Source organism: Citrus sinensis, chromosome 1, assembly GCF_022201045.2.
Source record: "Citrus sinensis cultivar Valencia sweet orange chromosome 1, DVS_A1.0, whole genome shotgun sequence".
NCBI lineage: Eukaryota > Viridiplantae > Streptophyta > Magnoliopsida > Sapindales > Rutaceae > Citrus > Citrus sinensis.
Genome location: NC_068556.1, coordinates 22,709,466 through 22,732,562, shown reverse-complemented (window position 1 = coordinate 22,732,562; position 23,097 = coordinate 22,709,466). Strand labels below are relative to the sequence as shown.

General features: G+C 34.5%; 6 protein-coding genes across 8 annotated transcripts; 5 read left to right on the top strand and 1 right to left on the bottom strand.

The window, feature by feature from the left end:
- Nucleotides 1–178: 178 nt before the first annotated feature.
- LOC102611331 (CASP-like protein 1D1) lies at nt 179–2,668 on the top strand. Its single transcript, XM_006489087.4, has 3 exons — nt 179–439; nt 2,017–2,143; nt 2,235–2,668. The coding sequence occupies exons 1-3, from the start codon at nt 225–227 to the stop codon at nt 2,457–2,459; spliced, it is 567 nt and encodes a 188-aa protein (XP_006489150.1). The 5' UTR covers nt 179–224; the 3' UTR covers nt 2,460–2,668.
- Nucleotides 2,669–2,801: 133 nt separating this feature from the next.
- Nucleotides 2,802–4,482, top strand: LOC102619259 (CASP-like protein 1D1). The gene is made up of 3 exons (XM_006489203.3): nt 2,802–3,689; nt 3,798–3,918; nt 4,093–4,482. Exons 1-3 carry the CDS (start codon nt 3,454–3,456, stop codon nt 4,315–4,317), a joined length of 582 nt encoding a protein of 193 aa, XP_006489266.1. The 5' UTR covers nt 2,802–3,453; the 3' UTR covers nt 4,318–4,482.
- Nucleotides 4,483–5,832: 1,350 nt separating this feature from the next.
- Nucleotides 5,833–6,602, top strand: LOC107178393 (CASP-like protein 1D1). The gene is made up of 3 exons (XM_015533523.1): nt 5,833–6,059; nt 6,159–6,285; nt 6,375–6,602. The coding sequence occupies exons 1-3, from the start codon at nt 5,833–5,835 to the stop codon at nt 6,600–6,602; spliced, it is 582 nt and encodes a 193-aa protein (XP_015389009.1).
- Nucleotides 6,603–7,464: 862 nt separating this feature from the next.
- LOC102611623 (divinyl chlorophyllide a 8-vinyl-reductase, chloroplastic) lies at nt 7,465–9,138 on the bottom strand. The gene has a single exon (XM_006489088.4). It carries the CDS (start codon nt 8,963–8,965, stop codon nt 7,706–7,708), a length of 1,260 nt encoding a protein of 419 aa, XP_006489151.1. The 5' UTR covers nt 8,966–9,138; the 3' UTR covers nt 7,465–7,705.
- Nucleotides 9,139–12,576: 3,438 nt separating this feature from the next.
- Nucleotides 12,577–17,176, top strand: LOC102611920 (double-stranded RNA-binding protein 2-like). Of its 3 annotated transcripts, none has more exons than XM_006489092.4 (4): nt 12,577–13,086; nt 13,932–14,231; nt 15,089–15,308; nt 15,742–17,176. In XM_006489092.4, exons 2-4 carry the CDS (start codon nt 13,986–13,988, stop codon nt 17,031–17,033), a joined length of 1,758 nt encoding a protein of 585 aa, XP_006489155.1. In that variant the 5' UTR covers nt 12,577–13,086; nt 13,932–13,985; the 3' UTR covers nt 17,034–17,176. The 3 variants fall into 3 exon arrangements, with proteins under 3 accessions (XP_006489155.1, XP_006489154.1, XP_006489152.1); XM_006489091.4 differs by having other exon boundaries at nt 12,579–13,086; nt 13,956–14,231; XM_006489089.4 differs by having other exon boundaries at nt 12,580–13,086; nt 13,926–14,231.
- Nucleotides 17,177–17,981: 805 nt separating this feature from the next.
- Nucleotides 17,982–20,302, top strand: LOC102612819 (uncharacterized). Its single transcript, XM_006489093.4, has 4 exons — nt 17,982–18,275; nt 18,393–18,542; nt 18,944–19,192; nt 19,828–20,302. The coding sequence occupies exons 1-4, from the start codon at nt 18,201–18,203 to the stop codon at nt 20,104–20,106; spliced, it is 753 nt and encodes a 250-aa protein (XP_006489156.1). The 5' UTR covers nt 17,982–18,200; the 3' UTR covers nt 20,107–20,302.
- Nucleotides 20,303–23,097: the final 2,795 nt, after the last annotated feature.

Genomic DNA, 23,097 nt, shown 5'->3' with positions numbered 1-23,097 from the left:
CCAGCTAACCATTATAAAAAAACAACAAAATTATACAATTCGGCTAATAACTTGACGTGCTGGGCACTGACCCATCACCCCATATACATTTTATTTAAAAAAAAAAAGAAAAAGAAAAATCGTTTATTTGACTCACCCCCACTTGCTCACGTATCTATTTATACGCACTCATTGCTCAATTTTCCAAGCATAAATAATTTTGGCTGCTGAAACAAACACATACTATGGCGTCTGAAGCTCCAGCGAAATATGAAGATCAAAGGGCGGTGCGCGAAAACTATTTTGGCATCGATGTGGGTCTTAGAGTATTGCTGTTTGCAGCAACGCTCGTTTCCGTAATCGTCATGGCTACCGCCAAGCAAACTGAGCTCGTAACCCCACCTGGGATTCCTATTAGAGTCAGCGTTAAAGCCAAGTTTACCGATTCCCCGGCTTTCATGTAAGTTTATCCATATCCACCCCTTATTTTTCTCTCTGTCTTTCTTTCTTTCTTTCTTTATTATTTATTTTGTTTTGAATAACAACAACAGATGAAGCCTCCTGGGTTTTAAAAATAATGATCAATACACAAAAAACTCACACATGAAATATGCATTAATATGTCTCTTGGAAGTATTCACTTCATAAATTGCATGTATAGCAACCTGCTTTTAAGTTCTCATCAACATCAACCTCTGGGAGTTCTGTTAACCATCAAACAGATAATGCTAAAAACACTTCTCATGTAATGTCGCAATTTTTCTGCCCCTGTTTACTGATTGATGCAGCGTGAATTTATTAGATGATCAATTTCATAACTTGTAAAATTAGTTATTACTTTATCTGATTACGAAATAGATGAATACCAATTCTTCTTTTGGGATAGTAAAAGTTAGTATACTATTTATGTGGATAGAATTGCTCTTAGTTTTCTTTGCACCTAGGGCTGAGATCGGACCGGAATCTGCAATTTAGTGCTATTATTATTTTTTTTTCCTTTATGACTAAAACTAATACCTAGGAGGGGGTTAAAAAGAGTATATTTTAAGTTTGTAAACCACATATAGGAATTATTTTGCAATGAATGATAACTAATAGGCGCCAACCTTTGTTGACAAAGTGGATATTGATTTCGAAAGTTAGACGTTTACTTTAGAGTAATGAAAGATGACGTTAAAATTAATTTTATTGACAATAATGGTGATACACTTTTAAAATTTTATCACTAAATTTATTTTAAATGATTTGACATGCTTAACGTGTTTCATTTATTTTATAAATTAGAAGTAAATTAAGTGCAATACCTCGTCATTTCCTTGATTTTAAGATAAAATTTTAAGATGTATAACCAAGATTTTATTAAAGAAAATAAAGGGTTAGCGATTACGTATATTAGAACTCTGTCGAATTTTACATAAAAAAAAAGTAGTTTATCAATGGTTCGCTTTTTAGTCAAATGTAGTTTGAAATCTTCAAATGTGTTTATGTAAAAAATTAATAAAATAGATTAATTTTGAAGAATTTTTTTTCTAAACACACATCATGATGAATAATTTTTTTGTTTTCTTTTTAGATAATTATGACGCACTTGAAAGATGATTTTTTTCTTATTTTCCAAAAAAAAAATCATGTGGAGACTTGAGTCGCAACATGCAAAGATCATTTCCAAGGTTTTTGATTCAGAAAATCAATTTTTTTTTTCCTATTACACCAAATAATTGAGAAAGTCGAATTTTTAGCAAGCATAAAAGGGTCCCTTTATTTCAATCATTGCATGCTCCCTAGATAAAATAATGATCACAACGCATCAGACCCATTCTCTTTCAATACCAAATATGGGTCCAGCTCAAATGGAGCATCTCCAACGGAAATAAATATATATATTAAAAATATCAGAAAGTGACTTTTTTTTATTTAATGAAATGAGTTTGGTTCCAAACAACCTATGAAAAACGCCATTACCTGACTTTGAATGTACCTCTATATATATCTTTTTCATTTTTATAATTTAAAAATTTTTTAATATGATTTTTGCAGATATTTTGTCGCGGCACTATCGGTTGCTTGCCTATACAGTATCATCACAATGCTTGCATCACTTTCGGTGGTCTCCAAGCCAGCTTCCGCAAAACGGCTGCTGCTCTATTTCGCATTCTGGGACGTGGTAAGTTTTTTATTTCCTTATTTAATCGATCGTGCGGACAAGATTACTGCATTAAATTGAAAACGTGACGCAATAATGTTTGATATTACAGGTGATGTTGGGGATCGTAGCATCGGCAACTGGGGCATCGGGAGGGGTGGCGTATATCGGATTAAAGGGCAACGACCACTCGAGATGGACAAAGATATGCAACGTTTACGACAAGTACTGCAGACATATAGGCAGCGCCACCGGGGTCTCACTCCTCGCCGCTGTTCTTCTCGTGCTACTCTCCATGCTCTCCTCTTACTCCCTTTACTTGCGCATTCGTGATTGATCAGATCATTATTTAGATTATGTATCTTTGTTTCTACAGTTAATTGTCTGTATTGTGTATTCTAGTGTTTTATTTGTTTTCGAATTTTCAATCATCAGACGTGTAGATGAATTGTATGCCTGAGAGAGAGAGCTTCTATATATATATGGTACGTACGTAGGTAGTATGATCCACAATTGCCATTAATATTATATGTGCTTTTGACTGAAGCTCTCGAGTAGGGCGTTGTTTTATGTCAATTAATTAATCTTTGATGGACTAATGCATTAATCTTAGTGGGTTTTTAAATTCATTTTTTTATATGTTCCTATTTCTCCCATCCAAATAACCGAAATTTACTAGTTATAAGAATATGAAATTTATTTTTGAAAATTGTGGAGGTGCATGGTCTATTAAGAGATAAGTTTGAGAAAATTATATTATGAAAGTAATTAACATCCTTTTGAATTCAAGTGTTTTTAATTTCAACTCTATAATAAATTACTTGTAAGTAGGTAATGAAGAGCGATACTTAAGAAATGCCCAGGTCATTCGTTATTCTTTTGAAATCTTGACCAAATCAAATGGCTATAGACCCAGCTGTATCAAACCGCGATGACCCTTTAATTACTTGGCTGTGATTACTAGCGATAATCATGCTTACAGCTTCTTGAATAATCAAGCTCCACACCTCCACTATTTTTCACGAACAAGCAAACTCATTATCAAGCATATAATATGCAGCTTTTTTAATTCAGAGACAAAAAAAATCATCCCATTTTGATCCCGTCACCAAATTCTTAATTAATAATAAAAGCACACTAATTACCAGCTAAGAACAACACACATTCTTACTCAATTTAGTTCACTATTTGACGCGCACAAAACTGCCAATTTAGTCTTCTTCTTTTTTTCCTTCCTCGATTCACCCAATTTCGTGTAAAATAATTAATTACCCTAGATCGATCCCTAATCGCTCACCAAACTTATTGTTGTGACATCATCAGAATTGAAAATGGCAACTCATGATAGGCAAGCGGCAGTAATATCATATGAAGCACCACAGAGCGGTAGTCGTGTAAACTATTTTCCAATTGATGCATCACTTAGGTTCTTATTGTTCTCAGCTTGTTTAGTTTCTGTAATTGTAATGGTCACTAGCAAGCAAACCGAGCGCGCACCTGTCTCGGGAGTCTTGCCCTTTCTGACACTCAGAGTTCCAGCCAAGTTTAATTACTCCCCTGCTTTCATGTAAGTAATCATTTACAGAATCTTAGATGCCTATGCATTTACTATTTACGTTTATAATTATTAACACTTATTACTTAAAAGTAATGTCATCTTTATGCATGCACGCAGATACTTCGTGGCTGCATTATCTGTGGCTGGCCTGTACAGTATCATCGCAATGCTTGCTTCAATTTCCGCCATAAAAAACCCATCTAGAAAGGTCTTGCTCATGTTGGCATTTTGGGACGTGGTAAGCCGATTTTAATTTTAAGCGCCTTAATTGCTATAACGTAATTGATTGCACATGAATGTTAATAAATAAATAAATATTGATTAGTTAATTAATTAATTAATCGATTCTTATCATACTTTATATATGCACATGCATCTTGGCTAGCTATATATGATGTCATGAATGATGCAGGTGATGCTGGGGGTGGTAGCTTCAGCAACGGCGGCGTCGGGGGCGGTTGCGTACATCGGATTAAAAGGCAACGACCACATTGGATGGAGAAAGATGTGCAACGTTTTCGACAAGTTCTGTAGGCACATAGCAAGCGCCACAGCGGTCTCACTGGTGGCTGCAATTCTTCTTGTTCTGCTCTCTATGATTTCCACTTACTCCCTTTACAAACGGATCCATGATTAATGCTGATCACAATCCAGGCTCAAGACACGTACCCAATCTCGGACGTTTTTATATATGTCTCTGAAATATTTGTGTGTGCATGGATGTAATTAGATACACGGGAATGATTTTGTATTTAACTATTAGCTAGAGATATGAGAGGGATGTAAGTCCAAGATCTTACGGAATCAATGCAATAAAACTTTAAATCTTTAATTTTTTTTTTCTCTCTTCTCATGGTCACTCAAAAATTGAAATTTCTTCGCAAATGGTGATGGCTTAGTGAGAACCAAACACGAAGCAAGCAGTTAAATCAATTTAAGTGAAAATATATACGGACATGTCGTCTTTGTCGCCATTATTTGGTCTGCATGACCATGATCTACGAATGCCAAAGACTATTAATTTGCATATTCTTTGTGTACACATGATATCCTATATTTAATGTTAATAATACAAACTCTTTGTGTAACTTAACGTGACATGAAAAGTCAACGCAACGCAACTCACAATAGCGTTTATCCAAATTTCGGGCAAAGCCATGGCAGCGAGGATCGAGTTTGCGGGCCTTTAAATATTGGCCCAACCAAGCCCATGAAGGGCTGGCCTGGGTCGGTCTTGCATCAATAAAAAAGGTCAAACCCATTACGAGTTCAGATTGTCAACACCTCCGCATACAACCCACCCATTAGGAACAAAGTCCACGAATTAGAAAAGGTAGCTAAAATCACTTCCTCACAAATGTGTGAGAGAGTTGTGGTTCGAATTCACAAAAGTATTATTAGTATTTAATTTTCTTTTTCAAACTTAAATGAAAGTAGTTGTAATTTAAGTAATAGTCTCATGTAATTCAAAAATAAGTTCGGCAGCATAAAGTGATCAAACATGGTATATGTATTTACCATAAGATGAGTAGAGGATCCTGAATTGAGCTCGAGATCTAGTGCTGCTAATATTTGGACTTGGATTATGAAAAAACAGTTCCTTTTAAGAAATTCATTTCGAGCTCACTCTCCTTTCCTTTAGAACCTCACCCACCAATTAAAGAACAAGATTCAACAAAAATTATCAAGCAGCTAGAATGAATCTTCCATTCCTTTCGCAATCAAGCATTTCTTTATCATGCCAGATAATACAATCCACTTTTAAGCAACAAAATCACCAGTTTGATTACATCGCGAATTTTTAACGTATCAAAAGTCTCTGAAATTTTACTAATAGCACATATCCTGGTCAATTCAGTTCACTCAGCGTGCAGGAGACTCCAAATTATATTATTTTTTGATCTCTTCGTGCCTTATATCAAATGAGAAATTAACTTGGTCATACAATAAGCAGTACTTTGAATATACTTAAATGGGATATAATATTTGGCCACGAAGCTCGCATTCAATTTTTAAAAAGATTTGTGAAGTCCAATGATAGTGATTAAACAAATGAAAGAGATCTTAACTCGTGAATATATATATACCCAATAACTAACTAATCATATACCACAGCTTACGAATTCGAGAGGCCTTAAATACATCTGCTGTTATGGCGTCCCTCGATAACCCAGCATCCGAGCTAAAAAATGTAACTCCTCGACCTAGTCGAGTAATCTATTTTCGCATTGACATTGCTCTTAGGATCTTATTGTTTGTGTTTTCTTTTGTTGCAATTCTTCTCATTGTCACTAGCAAGCAAACAAATCTTTTCCCGGTGCCCGGAACAACTTTTTCAGTGAAAATTCCTGCCAAGTTTACTTATTTTCCAGCCTTCATGTAAGCAATTGATTGTTATTGTTAATGGTGACAATAATAATAATAACAATAACAAATTTTTCTTGCTTACAAAAGTATTAACGTACATCTTTTATGTAGATATCTTTTCGTAGCATTGTTAGTGGCTTGCCTGTACAGTTTCATTACAGCACTCACATCTCTTTCGGCAATCCGCAAGCTAGCTTATCGGAAAAGGTTATTGCTTCTGATTGCATTTTTGGACACGGTATGCACACTCTCTTAACTTCTGTCACAGGCTCACAGCACAGATGCCTGTGCTAGTTTCATCATGTTGAAATTGTCCCCATGATGCAGTTGATGCTGGGGGTGGTAGCTTCAGCAATAGGTGCTGCACTAGCAGTTGCATATATAGGACTTAAAGGCAACAGTCATGCCGGATGGAATAAGGTGGCCAATGCTGGTTACGACAAGTTTATTAAACACACAGCAACTGCCATTGCTCTCTCCATTTTTGCTGTCACTGATCTTGTTACGCTCACCATGCATTCCACTTACACCCTTTACAAAGGGGTCCACGACTAGATATACCAAGTTAAAATCCAAATTCCAACCGCCTAATCTCAGTAATTGTGCTGATGTATGTCTATAGTTCTTTGTCTTTGATAAGGTCTACATGTGCAGTTTTCCAGTCCTTAAATTTTAATAGTATCTTAATAAGTTCAATTGGTTTCATTTACTCTTTTTAAGGACTTTAAAAATATTGCTTCAGTTCTTCAGATAGCTATTTTCTGCATCGACTCAATTGACAGAGCTCGAACCAGCCTTAAACCATTGAAGAATTTAGTAGGAAAACAAACTAGATTCAGAAAATAAGCCAAAATAGAATCGAAGTTCACAGGGTCTGCAAGTTAATATGTCCTGCATCAAGCACTTTACATGAAGAAAAACTAGCAGGGAATCTTCTTTATGCACAAGGCAGAATAAAACAGTCAGTTTGATAAACAAGAGTATTAGCATTTTTAATCTAATATGAGTTCATTGAAATGATACACAGCTTGCATGATGATTACAATAATCTCATCATCAAACAGAGAACTAATTGATTCAAACTTGTACCACATTCCTCTGAAAGCTTGCAGTTATGTTATCATTTATTTTTATTTATTCTTAAAAGCAAGTTTTTTTACTTTAGCTTAAGCCATTACAGCCATAACCGATACTAATGACGTTAGATCCTCTATCTGGAAAGATAGCAAACGAACAACCTCTTTTAGAGAAGACATGTTAATCAAAACACTCAGTGAACTGGTAAGCTAGTCTAAATATTAGGTTAAACTGGTGAGTTAGTATGACTACATGGTCCTGCTCTAATCGAACAACATCATAGAACATATGAAAAATTTATGGAAGAACTCATGTTTATATAAGCATTCTGCAACCAATGGTTTCATAATAGGGACAACCATATTAAATATAGGTCGTTGAAGATTATCATATTCATACTTCCACAATTGAATTTCCAAATTTGATTTCTGAATATCTTTACAAAAGTATCTCACGATAATCCATAAATCAGTTAGATGAGTTCCATTTGTAGAAAACCTCATACCTTTAAGAAAGCCATATTACAAAACCGGTCATCTCATTAGAGCACTCTAACTTACACTTTTACCAGAAAACAGGGTCTAGAAAATTGTTTGTTCCCCTAGTTCCTGACCCGCCATCCCTTCCCTGAGAACCCTTTCAAAGAATTCCTCCAGTGTGTCCTTGCCGTAACTTGGTGTCTTTTCAGCACTATATTCACCAGTCTCAGGATCCAAAATCAACATACTCTCAGCCGCATAATACCTTCCTATTTTCCCAAACTCAGCTGCGTCTTCCAGGGAAGGAAAGATCTTGACAAGGAAATCAAGAACCCCAATTGCAAAGTCCATGATCCCAATTGGCACTTTCAAGAACTTCGGTTCCTTCCCCAAAAGTCTAAATAGAATCTCCCCTTGCTCTAATGGTGTTAAAGCTTTCCCTGGACCTCCAATTGGCAATATTTGATTAATCTTATCTTCACTCAACACACAATCTGCTATAAATGAAGCCAGATCTTGCTCGCTAATCGGCTTACAAGCACACAACTTTCCATCTCCAAACATTACATAAGGCTTCCCCTCTTTCACCAACTCAACCTGACCCCCTAAACTTTTAAAGAATGCAGTTGGCCTCACAATACTATAGGTGAACCCACTATCTTCTTCGGCTACTTTCATCATTTCAGCCTCAAATTTCAGCTTTGCACGCTGAAACTCAAGAAGGGGCTTCTGCACACATATTGCAGAAAGCAATACAAAATGTGAAGCCCCACAATTCCTACCAGCAACAAGACTGTTCCTATTTGCCTCATAATCAATTTTCCACGAATCTTTCACGCCACCACTGCGACTTGCAAGACAAGACACAACAACATCTATTGAAGTTCCTAAATTTTCCAACGATTTCTCCAAAGACTCCAAATTGGTCACATCCGAAAAGCAAACACTGGCTCCTTGCAACTGATTCAAGGTCTCTTCTTTATCATTTCTACCTCTAATTCCACTTTTTTCTCTAGCAATGGCTATAACATTAAAGCCCCTGCTGACCAATTCTTTAACCACAAATTTTCCAATATACCCAGTTGAACCCACCACTAAAATGTTAATATCCTTTGGATTCTTGTTTCTAAATGAAGATGTGGTGGCTTCAACAGCTGTGGAAGCTGTAATGGGGTTGAATCTTTTACTGCTAGTGCTAAGCTTAAAGGGTTGTGATGAATTTACATGATAATCTGATAATGTGTAAGGTGCAGATTTTACCTGAGTTTGATTAATAAACTGAGAAGACAAACGAGTTCTGCTTAAGATTTGACTCTTCGGTGACTGGATACTAAACATATTGAAGGAGAAGCCAAGTGACATTTTAGTGCTGCTGTTATACTTCTAAGAAAATTTGCAGCAGAAAGAAAGGGAAAATTTGAAAATTTGGATTGTGGGTCTCACTGAAATTTGGTACAGGAAAGAGAGCACTGTGAAAGAAAATGTGAGGCGGGTGTTTTGGGAGGTTGTGGCTTTCATGGCCGTTGGTCGTTGCTATATCAAAGTAGAATCTACACGATAGGCGGATAATATTGTAATATAATTTTATTTTTTCCTTGCTTTTTAAAAGTGCAGAAGCTGAATGAAATTACGGGTGAGTTTGGGAATAGTAATATTGTAATTTTTAAAATAATTGATATTAATTATTTTATAAAAATAATTAGTTGTAAATAGAATCAGTTAAGTATTTGGTAAATTTTTTTTTTCAGAAGTATTGTTGGGTTTATAAAGCAGTTATGTACGTTTGGTAAATTTCACTATTAAACTGTTGAGAGAAAATAAATTATTAAAATGTAGATAATATAGGATAAAATTCACTTGCACATATAAAAATATGTACATACAATATTTTTAATTATGTATTAAAATAATTTTAAATAAAAATAAAATCTATAATATATTGATTTTAATTTTTAATTTTTTTGTCTTAAAATAATTGATAATTAAATTTATAATATAGTGAAATAAATTTAATAATAATTTGACCAACAAATTGATTTTAATAAATTTATATTGATGAATTATAAGAAAAAATTATTAAAATATTAATTTTGTTTCTAATTTGAATGAGAATAATTTTGGGTTTAGATAATAATTTTAAGGATATTTATGAAATTGTATTAAAGGATAAAATTAATTTTCAAGATAAAAATCTAAAAGTTATTCCTTCTCTTCTTTTCAAAATCAATTGTAATAGAAATACTGATTTTGACAAAAGTAATTTTGATTTTTTTTACCAAATACTAAAATTAACTTCTAAATTTTTAAAATTACTTTTAAATCTCTCTAAAACAATTTCAAACGGACCCTAACCATGGATCTATGTGACTCTAAAATTTGGGCCGCACAAAGTTTATTTATCATTATTCTATAAGAGACCAAACAACTAATTTGACTAATTTCTTCAACATAAAATCTAAATATTTTTTTTAACCAAATGTACAAACGCCTAAGTCAACTAATATACAAGAGATAAATTAAATAATTATCTTAAGAAGTTGTCAAATGCGACAATAACAGAGTTTCTCAGTGATTGGTACTTCAAATTGAAATTTTAAGATTTCTCCAAAATAAAATAAGTCATGGCACAAGAGTCATGCCCAAATTAAAATAAATCATATTAGAAGAATTATGTGTAATACATGTCTATCTTGAGTTAATGATAATTTAGTAACTTCATGTGCATGTTTAGAAGATACACATAAAACTTTTTGTAAAATTCTACTTTTAAGACATTTAAATAATTGTAGAAATTTTATAGGGCATTAGGCCATTAGCTGTAATTACTTTTAGAATTGGACCAATTTCTCCTCAACAAATAAGCACTTGGGCCAATAAAATCCGACCTAATGGAGAGATAATTTGAGAAGTGACAAAACTTTTAAGTTGTCTAACAATATGTTTTGAATTGTAGATGTAGTTTGTAGAATAAAATCTCTGTGGCTAAAAGTATACTTTACTTTGGTAAAATTTAGTGGTAAAATCTCACTTTTTACCGTAAATTTTCATGCTGCAAACTTAAACTTGGTGGAGCTTTGATTTATATTGCAATTGTATAAATTTTTGAATTCATAGTACCCAGATTGTAAATTTAATTAGATTTTTTAATATACTTAAAAAAACTATTGAATTTCAATTATGTGTTAGTGCAATAATTTGTTCAATAATCATCAATGCTATCAATATTTAATACAATAATTTGTTCAATAATCATCAATGCTATCAATATATTGAGGAAACATCCATCTACATATATTTTTGACATTAAGCTCTTATAGTTCAAAAAATTAATGAGTCATTTGTTTCATAATTGATAAGTGCATATTTTTCATATATTTTGCTATTAATTTCTCTATCTTTTTCTTGTTTTGGTCTTAAATATTCTAGTCATTTTAGTTAATTTTTAATTTAGTAAATTATATTTTATTATGTTAATTTTTATAATTTGTTATTTTAGGTGCATTTTGAGAATAATTTGTGCTTAAAGGGATCAAAGCTGGAGAGAGTTGAAGATTGTTAATGCTCGCTGCCGTGGTGATAAAGTCGAAAGGAGAAGAAGAAACAATTAAATTGATTGGCTGAATTATTAGCTAAAGGACATGAGAAATATTAGCCAAATTAAAGAGTGCACGTGAGGGAAGCCAAAGCAAATTAAAAGGCTTGGCCTTTGGCTTAAGAGTTGGAAAAGTCGGTGGGGCCCATTTGAAGACTAAATATAAAAGCCAAACTTTGGTTTTAGAAAGTGGCGGCTTTACTTTTGTTTTTAATCCTTTTCGTGAGAGGATTTAGAGCATTATAAAAGGAGAGCTGCCAGAGAGCAAAAGAGGAGAATCGGGAGAAGAGAAGAGCAGCAGTTGCAGGTTTGGAGCAAAACTGATCCAATTCAGCAAGAAGAAGAATTCGGGTAGCAAGAGAAAAATCAGCAGCTGGAATTAAATTGAAGAAAAAGGCAGCCGCTTGAATTAATCTCCATGATTGGTTTTGTCAATTCTCTTATTCCCAATTTAATTATGTTAGGCTAAATTTTTATTTGGTTGAGGGTGAATTCAAAACCCTAAACATGCTATGCAATTAAATTTAAATTCTATCATTTAATTTATTTAATTGAGATTGTTTATGTTCTTCTATAATTAATGTTCATGGTTTATTCTTGTTTTATTTGAGTGGCCAATTAGATAGGACTTGAATAAATATTATTGCTAGATTAAAATTCTTGATCCGTAATTGTCTTGATATTTTAATCATTAGTAGCAGGTTGGAATTAATGATTTCAATTGGAGAACATAACCTAGGTTAAATAATCCGAGCTTGTGTGTTTATTGCCTAGATCAACCTAATATCTTTCTTTGTTTAATGCTTCCATTATCTTAAATTTAAAGAGCTTATTTTAAATTATTTAATGGTTAGAGATTAGGTGAAGAGCTTGTTTTACCTAACGACACACTAAGGAAAGATTGAGACTAACAGAGCTTATTGTTGTCTATGGTTGATAGTTTCAATATAAATTGATAATAGAATTGATATATTATGTGCATGTTTGGTGGTGGCGAATGATCCTTTAACCAAAGTTTTCATCATTATTATTTCTTTCTCCTTTAATTAGAGTTTTTATTAAATTCTTGTTCGTAATTTTAATTTATCTATTTCTTACTATTTAGTTAAAAATTCATAAACCCCTCTTTTATTTTTAATTGATATTTTCTTTAGTTAGACTAATTTATATTATTATTACTATTACTATTATTTTATTTTAAATCTTGCTTTGGAGTTAATAATAAATATAACTAGCATAGTCTCTGTGGGATCGATCCTTACTCGTTCTGTACTAATTATTTATATTAGTGGTAAGGTTTTAAATTTGGTGCACCTTAACGACACTACCAATAATTCAATTGACTATATACATAAATACAAATTTAGTTGCAAATAAAGTTAAAATAAATAAATAAAATAAACGAAAGTCAGCACAAGAATGGAGTTTTAATGAAAAGATTACAAAAGCCACAAGATAACAACAACATTGAAGGGAGATAAATGCGCTTAAAATATTTAGTGCGGTTGGTGGGAATTAGCAAAACCACCACTTAATACAACATTAATGGCTGATGTTAAAAGCAGCACCTCCACAGCTTTCTTTTCATATTTCTCTGTTTATTTTTAAATTTGTACCAGTAGTGAAATATAAGTAACTTCATATTTACTTCAATGAAGTGAAACATTTTGGTCAGCTTACAACAGCATCATATAGTGGCTCAACAAGTAAGCATCAGAAACTTACTTCAGCAACAACACAGAAAGCAAATACAACAACATCAAGAATAAGAACTCAATCAGAAGTTTTAGATCATTTTGTACTTGAATTGTTCAGTGATTAATCATGTTGCTTCCTATTGATCGACCCTTCACATGGGTCAAAAAATTTCAAAGCTTGATACCCTTTTAAGGTAAAGCTTTTTTTTTTTTTGTTCACAGATCAAGTTTAGATTTTGTTTAACTGGGTGTTGTCTATAAGTTGATTCTGTATCTGGGTATTTATTATGGAGCTAGGCCGAATGGTTTTTGGATTAAAGTTGAGATTTTGGGACCCTTTTGGGGTTTATTGAATCTGAACCGAGTTGTGGATTGTAAATTGTTGCTATAGGCGATCTGATCGAGTGTGGTTTTTGTATATAATAATTTAAAATGAGGCTCTGTGAATAACTTTTATTGACCTTCAATTCAGTATGTGCAGTAAATACTGTGTCGGTTCAATTCATTGGGTTGTTGGTTAAATGTGTATGGATGGATAGATAGAGCTTGATAAATGAGCTGATTTAAAGACTATCATATGTTTCGCACCTTCATTTACTTCTTTTTCTTGGTTATTTAATAGATTATTCTTTCTTTCTCAACAATTTTATTGCCTGATTTGTTGACATGTTAATTCATTATTCATGATTTTACTATGGACTGGCCTGAAATGGAGAATCTCTCATTTTAAGGTCAAGTGCTCTCTTAAGATACTATATAGTATCGTCGTGTTAATTCATTATTCATGATTTTACTCAATTGAAACTGTTTTGCCTTGCCATGTTAAGCATATGATTGTAATGAGCTAGTTACTGTAGCGGGAGTATTGCCATTCTCCGGTTTCTTGTTGGGTTGCTTGAGTAGTTAATTAGAATTTGAAATATGACGCTTTGAGTTGCTATTATACAGTTCCTATATGGATGTCTAGTTTTTTTCTGCAGAAAATTCAAACTTCTGTGGTTGGGATAGTTGACTCCTTGTTCTTCTCTAAAAGATGCAGTGAATCTTTCATCTATTTTTTTAGATTCCCTAGTGGTCGTCTGGAATCACAGGGATGTATAAGAACCAGTTGCAAGAATTAGCTCAGAGAAGCTGTTTCAACTTGCCGTCTTATTCCTGTATACGAGAAGGACCGGACCACGCCCCTCGCTTCAAAGCCGCAGTTAACTTTAACGGGGAAACATTTGAGAGCCCAACCTTCTGCAGTACTCTTAGACAAGCAGAACATGCTGCAGCTGAGGTTGCACTTGATGTTCTCTCAAAGAAAGGCCCCTCCAAAGTGCTAGCTGCAAGAGTATTGGTATATGCTTAACTCATTTTTTTTTTCTTTTTTGCTTCTCTTTATTTTATGTTGTCGCTTACCTAGCTATACTGAATTATTTAATAGCATTGATTTCTCACTGCTTGTAAATGTATGTGCTGTGCATAATATTAGAGGAATTTATGAACCTGAAGATGTATGAAATTTCATAATATTAGAGGAATTTAAGTTTCAAACCTACCTTTTACTCATTCTTAGGTGTATTTATAGTGATGCCAATGGTTTGGCTTTTGTTCTTAGGAGGCTGGTACCATATGTCTTCCTATCTTTTAAATTATGGTAGTTTATCCATTAACTTAGACTATAACTGAATGATTTTTAGATGAAGATTTAATGTTAGATGACACTAATTACATGGCCACATGGCTGGTTAGTATGTCTTTGGCGGATATCAGAAGACTTTGTTTAAAATGTCAACCTTTGACCAGTGTAAGTAATCATGGATTGACTCCTGTTCACCAGGGAAAGGGCGAATTTTGGGAAGAGAAAAGACTTCATCTCATTTTCTAGTTCTTACCAAAGGGCAGAGTATTGGATGAGGCTTCCATCCAGTGTGCAGCAAGTTGGCTTAATGAACCTCAGTAGACCACAAAAGATAAAAAATGTGCAACCTTTTATGTAGACTTAACTGCCAATTCAAATGCTGCTCTCACCTTGTACAAAGGTTCAGTCTGTAATTATATTTGAAACCCTTATCTTACATCTGAAACAGTAACCCACTGAAATGTTAAGCAAAATTATTTCGGTTGGCTCATTTTGTTTTCTGCATGAGTTGGTGCATTTTAGCACCACTGCAAAACTAATCCCTGCACAACTTAATGATCTCTAAAACACAGGATGAAACTGGAGTGTACAAAAATCTTCTTCAAGAGACGTCTCATAGAGCTGGGTTGAAACTGCCAGTTTACACCACTGTCAGATCTGGACCAGGCCATGGTCCTGTTTTCTCTTGCACAGTGGAGCTAGCCGGAGTGAGTTTTACGGGAGAACCAGCTAAAACAAAGAAGCAAGCTCAGAAGAATGCAGCATTAGCTGCTTGGTCGGCCTTGAAAAAACGTATGTTTTTTCCCTTTTTTTTCCTTCTCTTTTCAGAGTGCTGTGGCTTTGTTTCTCATGCCCGACTACAAGGCAATATGTTAGCTTTGCATGGTTAGCTCATCCTATAAAAATCAGAAAGAAAGAGGGGAATAGCACTAATCAAATGCCATACTTTCTTCTTTCTTTCTCACTCTTCTATCGTTTTTATTCTATTCTTCTTCTTCTTCTTCTTTTTGGTCTTCAACCTCAATGGAACAATGACATTTATTAAAATGAATGTAAAGGAGAGAAAAGAAATGAAATACTTGGAACTGTTGCATGTCAGGGTCAGGATAGATGCTGTAATGCATGTTAAATCCATTTGCAGCAGATTTTTTTTTCCATTCTTTTATTTCTAAAAGAACTTATGCGTCATACGTCCAATCTGATATTTCTTGGGGTTTGCATGCAGAGGCAAAATCAGCTTTTTCATCCTCTTCTTTTTCACCTCCTTCATCCGAGTCCGGAACAAATGATGAGCAGGATCAAGCAATTATTGCTCGTTATCTTGCTACTCTAAAAGGGCCAGAAACAAACAATTCTCAACGAGAACATCGAACTATTGGGGTTTCTGCTTCCATTCGGAGGGAGGTAATCCCATATGGTGATGCTAGATCTTTGAACTCTTTACAGCACCAAAATTGGCACTGCATTCCATTTTACCCTGAATTATCTCTATACCAAACATGTCCCCAAGAAAGAGTATTCCGGCAGCAGGAGAACTTGTTGGCCCTTTCATCTTTACCTTCCCCTTCCCCTAGACCTCAAATTTTTCCATTTATCCGGTCCATGTTCCAGCCAGATCATGGATATTATTTTCCATCACTGGTTGAACAACCTGTTTCCCTCGTACCAGAAATTGGGCCATTTCTCTACTTTTCAAACCGCGTTATGCCTGTTCCGGTGAGGAATGTTTCCCAAGTCTCCATACAAGAGATAGAAGAAAACCCACGAATGGAAGAGGATTGGCGTAAGGGTGATGGGGGTTCTGATTGTTGGCAAAACAACTGCCCTTCAAATGTACCGAGACTCTCTCAAAGTGAAATTCCAAATTCTTTGGTTTCTTTCAACAGTCAATCGGAACAGAGAATGCAGGAGGGCCTTCAAGAGAAGGGTGAAGAGAAGAGTGTCAGTTCTGCACCCAATGCTGAAATCTCAAACCAGCTGCAGCGCAACCAAACTGAACAGGATAATTGGTTTTCCCCTGGGTTCATTGATGCCAGATTTAGACCGACAACAATAAGCAAAGATGGGGACAAGTTCCGCTTGCAAAATACCGTTAGCTTGGACAACTTGCAGTCTGATATTAGGCCACGAAACTCGACTATGGTAAGTTCTTCAGGATCAGTTAGAGGTTCCGTACCACCTTCATTTGCAGCTCCTACGACAATCAGAGCATCTGCCACTGCATCCACTGCCAGCCTCAGACCCCAAAGTTCGAACCCTCTTGTGCGTGCTCCACCACCCCGGAGAACTGCAGCTTCATTTTGTTCATCAAGACCTTGGCCAGAAGGAATGAGGAACCAGGGAGGCTTGCCTTCAAGGCACTACATGGCACCAGCGGTTCATATCCGATCGGTCGTGCCCGTCTGCTCGGCTCCACCTAGTAAGAAATACCCAGATCCCAGCAGGGAGAAGAGAACTGAAGAACAAAGAGGGGACATTTCAGCTACATGTTCAAATTTTAGTAAGCTTCAACTATAAACAGCAGATAGCCAGATTATTTTCGAGTCCTTGTCTATCTTTCTGATCAAGTCAGTGAGAAAATATAATTTTGTCAATTCCTTATTTATAATATATATAGTGATTGAAAAATAAAGAATTAATATAAAATATCTATTCTTTTATATCTTATTTCATAAGGTATGTGTTAATCGCTTTCTTACCAAAATCAGTTCTTGCTTCATTCTTTAGGAAAAAAAGGATGTGTTGGGCTTCGTTGAAAATGAATAAATGTAAGAGAACAATGTAAAAATCAAAATACATTCGAACTCTTTTATAGAATCATACGTCTTTCTAAAAAAATTTATTCTCAATTATTGTCGGCTTCATGCGTATTTATTTTTGACTAATGCCTACCATTACAATTTCTTTATATAAATTGATGTAACAAAATAAATTAGTTAAATAAAAAATTATTCAAAATAGATTGGTCTCATTATAAGCACATACTTAATTAAAGAGGTTCTGGTAGATTTTCAATCAAAAATTAATTAAAATGCAATTCAATAAAAAATGTAAAAAAAAAAAAAACTATTATAGAGCCGACATGTCATCTGAATTTTACTTTGGAGTAAAAGGTGTAATACATATCATCTATAATATATAATTTCTTACCCGACATGAAATTCAATTTTCACTCCACAGCAGATCATTTGCTCCCTTTCTACAAAGAGGAGGAGAACCTTTACTTCATGTCGCTTATTAGATAGTTTCCTGAACGACAAGTCATCTACGTTCTACTCTGGAGTAAAATTGGTACTGCACGTCGTTTACATGATAATCACGTACAAGACACGTCGTCTACAGTTTTTAAAAATCTTGAACTACGCATCCACGTCGGATTCAAATTATTTTAAGCGGCTCAGATCAGCGTAGTGCTTACACGATGTCAAGGAAATCAGGACCGTGCGTCACCTGGAATCTCAAAAAAGTCAAAATGTTTCTAAAATGAAACTCACGTTCTCCATTCCACTTACATAAATCTTTCTTTCTCGTTAACAAAGGCACCCATAAATTTCAGCGTTTTAAGTTTCATCTGGAATTCTGGATGCCATGTGATACATACAATTCGCTACAATTATTCATTTCATTTCAATCCAAAACTCAAGGGGGAAAAAAATTCACAGTATCAAGAGAATAAAATCCAAAATGAAGCAGAGGCAGTGTATAATACAAAGCTGCCTTCCTGAAGATATCGCCTTCAAAATTATATCTTTCCTCGAGGTTGAATTGACCCATCAATTATAAATGACTTAATTTTTGTTTTTTTTGTTATTATTATTATTATTATTATTTATGGGGTAAATTAACGATTTTGATTCTGGGTTTGGGAAAATTAAGGAATCCGAAGTGTGTGCGTTGGGATGCTGCTCACGGTTTTGGAGAAACTTATGCGGGTCAGATTGCATATGGGAATCTCTTTCAAAACAAAGATGGCCGCTTCTTAATAATGAATCTTCTTCTGTTCAAAATTCCGGCCCCACCTCCGAGGTTATTATGATTTTGAATAAGTAATATTGAATAATTAGTTGGTAATTTCAGTTCTTTAACCATTTGATTACTAAGTGTTTCTTATTTGCATCGTTTTTGGCGAATTATTTAGAACAAGGGTGTGATTGTATAGTTATTTATACTTAATTTGGATAGTTTTGATTGGTGTTTTGCTGTGGTTTGGCTTAAATATCGATGGGTACAATTCAAATTTGTGTTTTTCATCAATGAGTTTTCTGAAATTTCTCTCTTTGATTAGGATATTTAAATGGGGTAGTTTTTCAATTAAAAAGATAAACTTGGCATCAGAGTGTACTTTAGTGAACCTTAGAAAAGTTTAGGCATTATGTCTTATGTGATAATGAAATACAATTTTTGGTAAATATTTAATCCTGATGTAGGGATGGAGGGGCTTTTACATGAATCGGCACATTGAGATTGTGAATGGGGCAACTGATGTGGTTAAGCATGTGGAGCGATGCACACGATCAGAGTCCTTGGAGGTTGGAGATTATCTACAAGCAATCGAAGATCTGAGTACCATGCACCTTGGATTCAAGGATGTGCAGATGTTTCTTTTTAAACCTAAGCTGAATGTGTTGCTGAGTTTGGTTGGCTTGCACTACTGCATTTTCCGGCTTAATGTGCCCGTAACTACTACTGCTTTAGCTTTTAGTTTATCGTGCCAATGTTTTTTGTGTTTTATCTTGAATGGTGATAAAGCCCAGTTCGAGGATTTTTTTTTTTTAACAATTTCATTTCAATGGTTTTATGGAACATGAATATGGTTGAGAATATGTAGCATGGAAGTTGAGCTCACATCAAGTTTTTATGGTTATATTGCTAAAAGTTTTTCTTTATCTGGGCTTGGGTGCTTGGTCTTATCGCTTCATAGAAGCTATTCTGGTTCACTACTTGAAGATACACACATGCTTATCTGCGAATGTTAAAGCTCCTTTCCTTTTCCTATGTTTTGCAATCTATAAATTATGAGGTATCATGGCTTTGTTGTTACACCTCTGGCCCTTGGGGTAAAGGCTTAGTCATCCGCCGTGGCTAGGTTGCAAAAATGAAATGGATTGTAGATCCACAAATGGGTCCCCAACAGATCATTGTTTGCCCACTTGAGAATGCTACATCTGCAGGGGCTCAAACATTTATATTGATCAGCATTATTTGATTGTGAGAAGAAGTTATAATTTTGCATAATTGCTGAAGTTAATCATTAGACAGTGCTTGCTACATCTTGATTTAATTAATGATGTTGGAACATTATGATTTGCAGCCTGAGTATGTTGCAGAAGCACTTAAGAGTCGCAAGATTTCAGATCGTGAAGTGTGCATTAAATGGTGGAAGCTTGGAAGATGGTTCTATGGTTTCCGCATGCGAGATGAATATCATTCTCGATGGGTCTCACTGGCAGACCTTGTAACCAAAAAAGAAGAGGAGGTTCTAGGGGTGCTTCACCGTGGTGCCATTCATGAGGTTTTACGGGTTCAGATATCTTTTGTTATTTCCTTGGATACTCCATGGTTTAGTCGAGGCACGCTGGGACAGGGATAAGAAAAGCAACAATGGAGGGTGTTTGTAAATATGCTATTTGTTTGTTACACTGTATTATGAGGTATGTTATTGTATCTTGATGTATATGTGTACCATATAAAGTGAAAGCTTTGGCTAATTTATAATGTATTTATGTTCTGTTATACCATCCATCTGAAGGAATAAAAAATTGGCAAGTTTGCAAGTTGAATAGAAATTTGTTGCATATTTTATTTTTCCTATCAAATTCTTCTTTGGTTTGCTTTCAGTTTATTGCTTTTGTTGACCGAATTACTCGATTTTGTCTTGAGACGAGAAATGATGGAATGGAGAAGAAATAAATTTCATTCAAATACTCAATGACGAAAGAACACGTCGTTCTTCGAGATTAAACATTAGAAAATAGATTTTTTCTTAAAAAAAAAAAAGAAAAGAAAAGAAAAAAAAATAGATGTTGCTAAAACAAATGTTTTATTACCAGCTCCCATAAGCTGCTGCAAGAATTAGAACTAGAGAATTGAGAGAATCTAAGGGCAACGATATACAGCATAAACACGTGGCCGTCGCGTGGAGCAGACGGTCACGACAAGAAGAGCTACGACAACCACAATGAGAAGGGCCATTGGATCTAACCCACCATCATCGGATTCACAGCAGACCTTCCCCATTATAAACACCGGTTTTGTGAACAAAATTGTTCTTGTTTCCTTTGTTTCTTTGCATGGAAGACAGATGAAATGAATCATATAATAGCCACTGAAGACCATATCTCAAAGGAAGTCAAGTTGTTGACTTGGAATTTCGTATTGAGATTGTGGTTGGAAATTTCCTTGTAAGCAGTTTTATTAAATATTCCACCTCCTGGTTGTTGTGATGCAATTAATTTGCGGTAAATAAAAAATGAAGTTGCGGGTCAAATAACAAGCAACACAATTATTTAAAATGTCTGTTGATCAAAGTACATAATTAATGCAGTTGTTAGCCAATGCTAATGATGATTGCTGCTGCCTGCTGTATCGTAATGACTATCCTTGCATGGTGATAACGATGCTGCTTATGATAACAAACGAGAAGCACGAAAGGGTTATTTTTACATACCTCCCCTGAGGTTTTACCTAATTTTAGTTTAATAGAAAGTATCTCCGTATTTACACTCTCCTCCCCTGCAGTTAGTATTTCCATCAGTTGACTGTTAGTGGACTAACAAGAGGACGAAAATACCCTTTAAAGGCTGACAAGTACAATTTCCCAGCAAAGTTGACAGTGCAAGCATATTCAAAAGTTATTCAAAAGCCGAAAATATCCGAAAATATTGAAATCAAACATAAAAAGCCGAAAATGCTTAGAAGTTGGAGATTTGGGGTCCAAAAAATTTTCTTCTCCCTGCTAATATTACCGTTGGAATCAACGGTAATATTGGCAGCAACTTTGCCCATAAATAATTGAATAAAACAATGTTTAGCTTCCATCACCATTTCACATTTATTTTGAAGAAAAAAAAACCAGTACATGAACTCAGGAAGCTCATGCTATACATTCTTGTGAATCATTGTATTCAACCAGTATACAAGCCAAAAACAGATAACACACCAACAAACACATGGACTCCCAAAGCTCAAACACATCATGCAGATCAGACATGCAAGTAGAATATGAACCAGCTTGGAGAAATTGGGTTAATGGCAGGCTAATCAGATTCTCAAATCGTATATGCAGATGCCAAACCAGAGCTGAAGTGAAGATATCAGAGTCTGATGACAATCCTCACAAGCTTTATTACACATGCATGAACAAACCAAAATGTGGCTACTTCAAGTGGTGGGTACCAGACAGAACCGACTTCAACAATGGGGCTGTTTTAGAAGGGAATGCGACTGCGATGGTGGATTCTCATGTCATAAATACGATTGATACTAATGTAAAAGAGGTGAAGAGCATTGTGAAGAAGTTAATGAAACCTGGACACTATAAAGATGTATTGAAAACAATGATGTATTGTAATGTAGTCTTACTGGCAGTAAATGTTATGATGCTTAGGATGCATAATGCCTAAAGTTGTATTTCTAGTTGGTTGTACACCAATTTAGCAATGGAGTAATGAAAATTTAAGTAGTTAATTTCTAATGCATATCAATGTTCATGAAACAGAGAAAACAGCAGGCTTAAAGCCTTAAGTAGTATACATAAAATGAATACCAAACCAGCAAGCTCAGCTTGAAGTAATATACATGAAATCAACATTAACCCAACAAGGTAAACCATAAATAATAGTTCAAAACTCAGCACCAAACCAGCAAGCTTATTTATATACCATGTGTCTCATTGAAAACTAAATCAGCAAGATTAAATATAAGTGCTAAGTGAAATCAACTTCAAACCAACATAATAAAGTATAAACCACAGTTAGAACTAGTACTCTAACAAATTAAAATATAACTCACAAGAGTTTGAACTATAGTAATTAATTATATGCATTTCAACAACAATAATTTGTGACAATTACAAATGGCTGCATTTCATCAGCTTCTACAACCAGCAGCAATCCATATTTACAAAAAAAGGCAACTATTTTCTTAGTTTGCCATAATCAGAAAAGTTATAAGGCATGCTTGCCCTTGTCAAAATATTGTGAGTTTGTTTGTAAAAATAACCCTTTTACAAAATATACAAAAACTCAATCTTATGTACGAGGTTGAGTAACAAAAGATGATACAACATCTTGATAGCAAAACTTACAGTGGAAGAGATATAGTATCATCTAATCCCTAAAAAAAATGTGCTGTATGGGATTAACTTTGGTGTTGCTGTCCTCTTGCAAATATATAGATAATCTTGACATGTTGTTGAATGCATTAACTTCATACTGCTTACTCTAGAATAACTTGTCCTTCATCAAGTAAAGAACCCAATAAGACATTCATTTTCTTCTTATTTACGACTATTTGATAAATTATTCGCAAAAAAAAGAAAGGTTAAAGAAAATACCAGGTCCAACAACACTGGACTGAGTTG

Bases quoted from the DNA above. Each gene is read 5' to 3' on its own strand.
- LOC102611331 (XM_006489087.4), top strand. From the start codon at position 225: ATGGCGTCTGAAGCTCCAGCGAAATATGAAGATCAAAGGGCGGTGCGC. The intron at 440-2,016 runs GTAAGTTTATCC...TGATTTTTGCAG, and splicing joins ACCGATTCCCCGGCTTTCAT to ATATTTTGTCGCGGCACTAT. The intron at 2,144-2,234 runs GTAAGTTTTTTA...TTGATATTACAG, and splicing joins ATTTCGCATTCTGGGACGTG to GTGATGTTGGGGATCGTAGC.
- LOC102619259 (XM_006489203.3), top strand. From the start codon at position 3,454: ATGGCAACTCATGATAGGCAAGCGGCAGTAATATCATATGAAGCACCA. The intron at 3,690-3,797 runs GTAAGTAATCAT...GCATGCACGCAG, and splicing joins AATTACTCCCCTGCTTTCAT to ATACTTCGTGGCTGCATTAT. The intron at 3,919-4,092 runs GTAAGCCGATTT...TGAATGATGCAG, and splicing joins TGTTGGCATTTTGGGACGTG to GTGATGCTGGGGGTGGTAGC.
- LOC107178393 (XM_015533523.1), top strand. From the start codon at position 5,833: ATGGCGTCCCTCGATAACCCAGCATCCGAGCTAAAAAATGTAACTCCT. The intron at 6,060-6,158 runs GTAAGCAATTGA...TCTTTTATGTAG, and splicing joins ACTTATTTTCCAGCCTTCAT to ATATCTTTTCGTAGCATTGT. The intron at 6,286-6,374 runs GTATGCACACTC...CCCATGATGCAG, and splicing joins TGATTGCATTTTTGGACACG to TTGATGCTGGGGGTGGTAGC.
- LOC102611623 (XM_006489088.4), bottom strand. From the start codon at position 8,965: ATGTCACTTGGCTTCTCCTTCAATATGTTTAGTATCCAGTCACCGAAG.
- LOC102611920 (XM_006489092.4), top strand. From the start codon at position 13,986: ATGTATAAGAACCAGTTGCAAGAATTAGCTCAGAGAAGCTGTTTCAAC. The intron at 14,232-15,088 runs GTATATGCTTAA...TCTAAAACACAG, and splicing joins TGCTAGCTGCAAGAGTATTG to GATGAAACTGGAGTGTACAA. The intron at 15,309-15,741 runs GTATGTTTTTTC...GTTTGCATGCAG, and splicing joins TTGGTCGGCCTTGAAAAAAC to AGGCAAAATCAGCTTTTTCA.
- LOC102612819 (XM_006489093.4), top strand. From the start codon at position 18,201: ATGAAGCAGAGGCAGTGTATAATACAAAGCTGCCTTCCTGAAGATATC. The intron at 18,543-18,943 runs GTTATTATGATT...ATCCTGATGTAG, and splicing joins ATTCCGGCCCCACCTCCGAG to GGATGGAGGGGCTTTTACAT. The intron at 19,193-19,827 runs GTAACTACTACT...TATGATTTGCAG, and splicing joins TTTTCCGGCTTAATGTGCCC to CCTGAGTATGTTGCAGAAGC.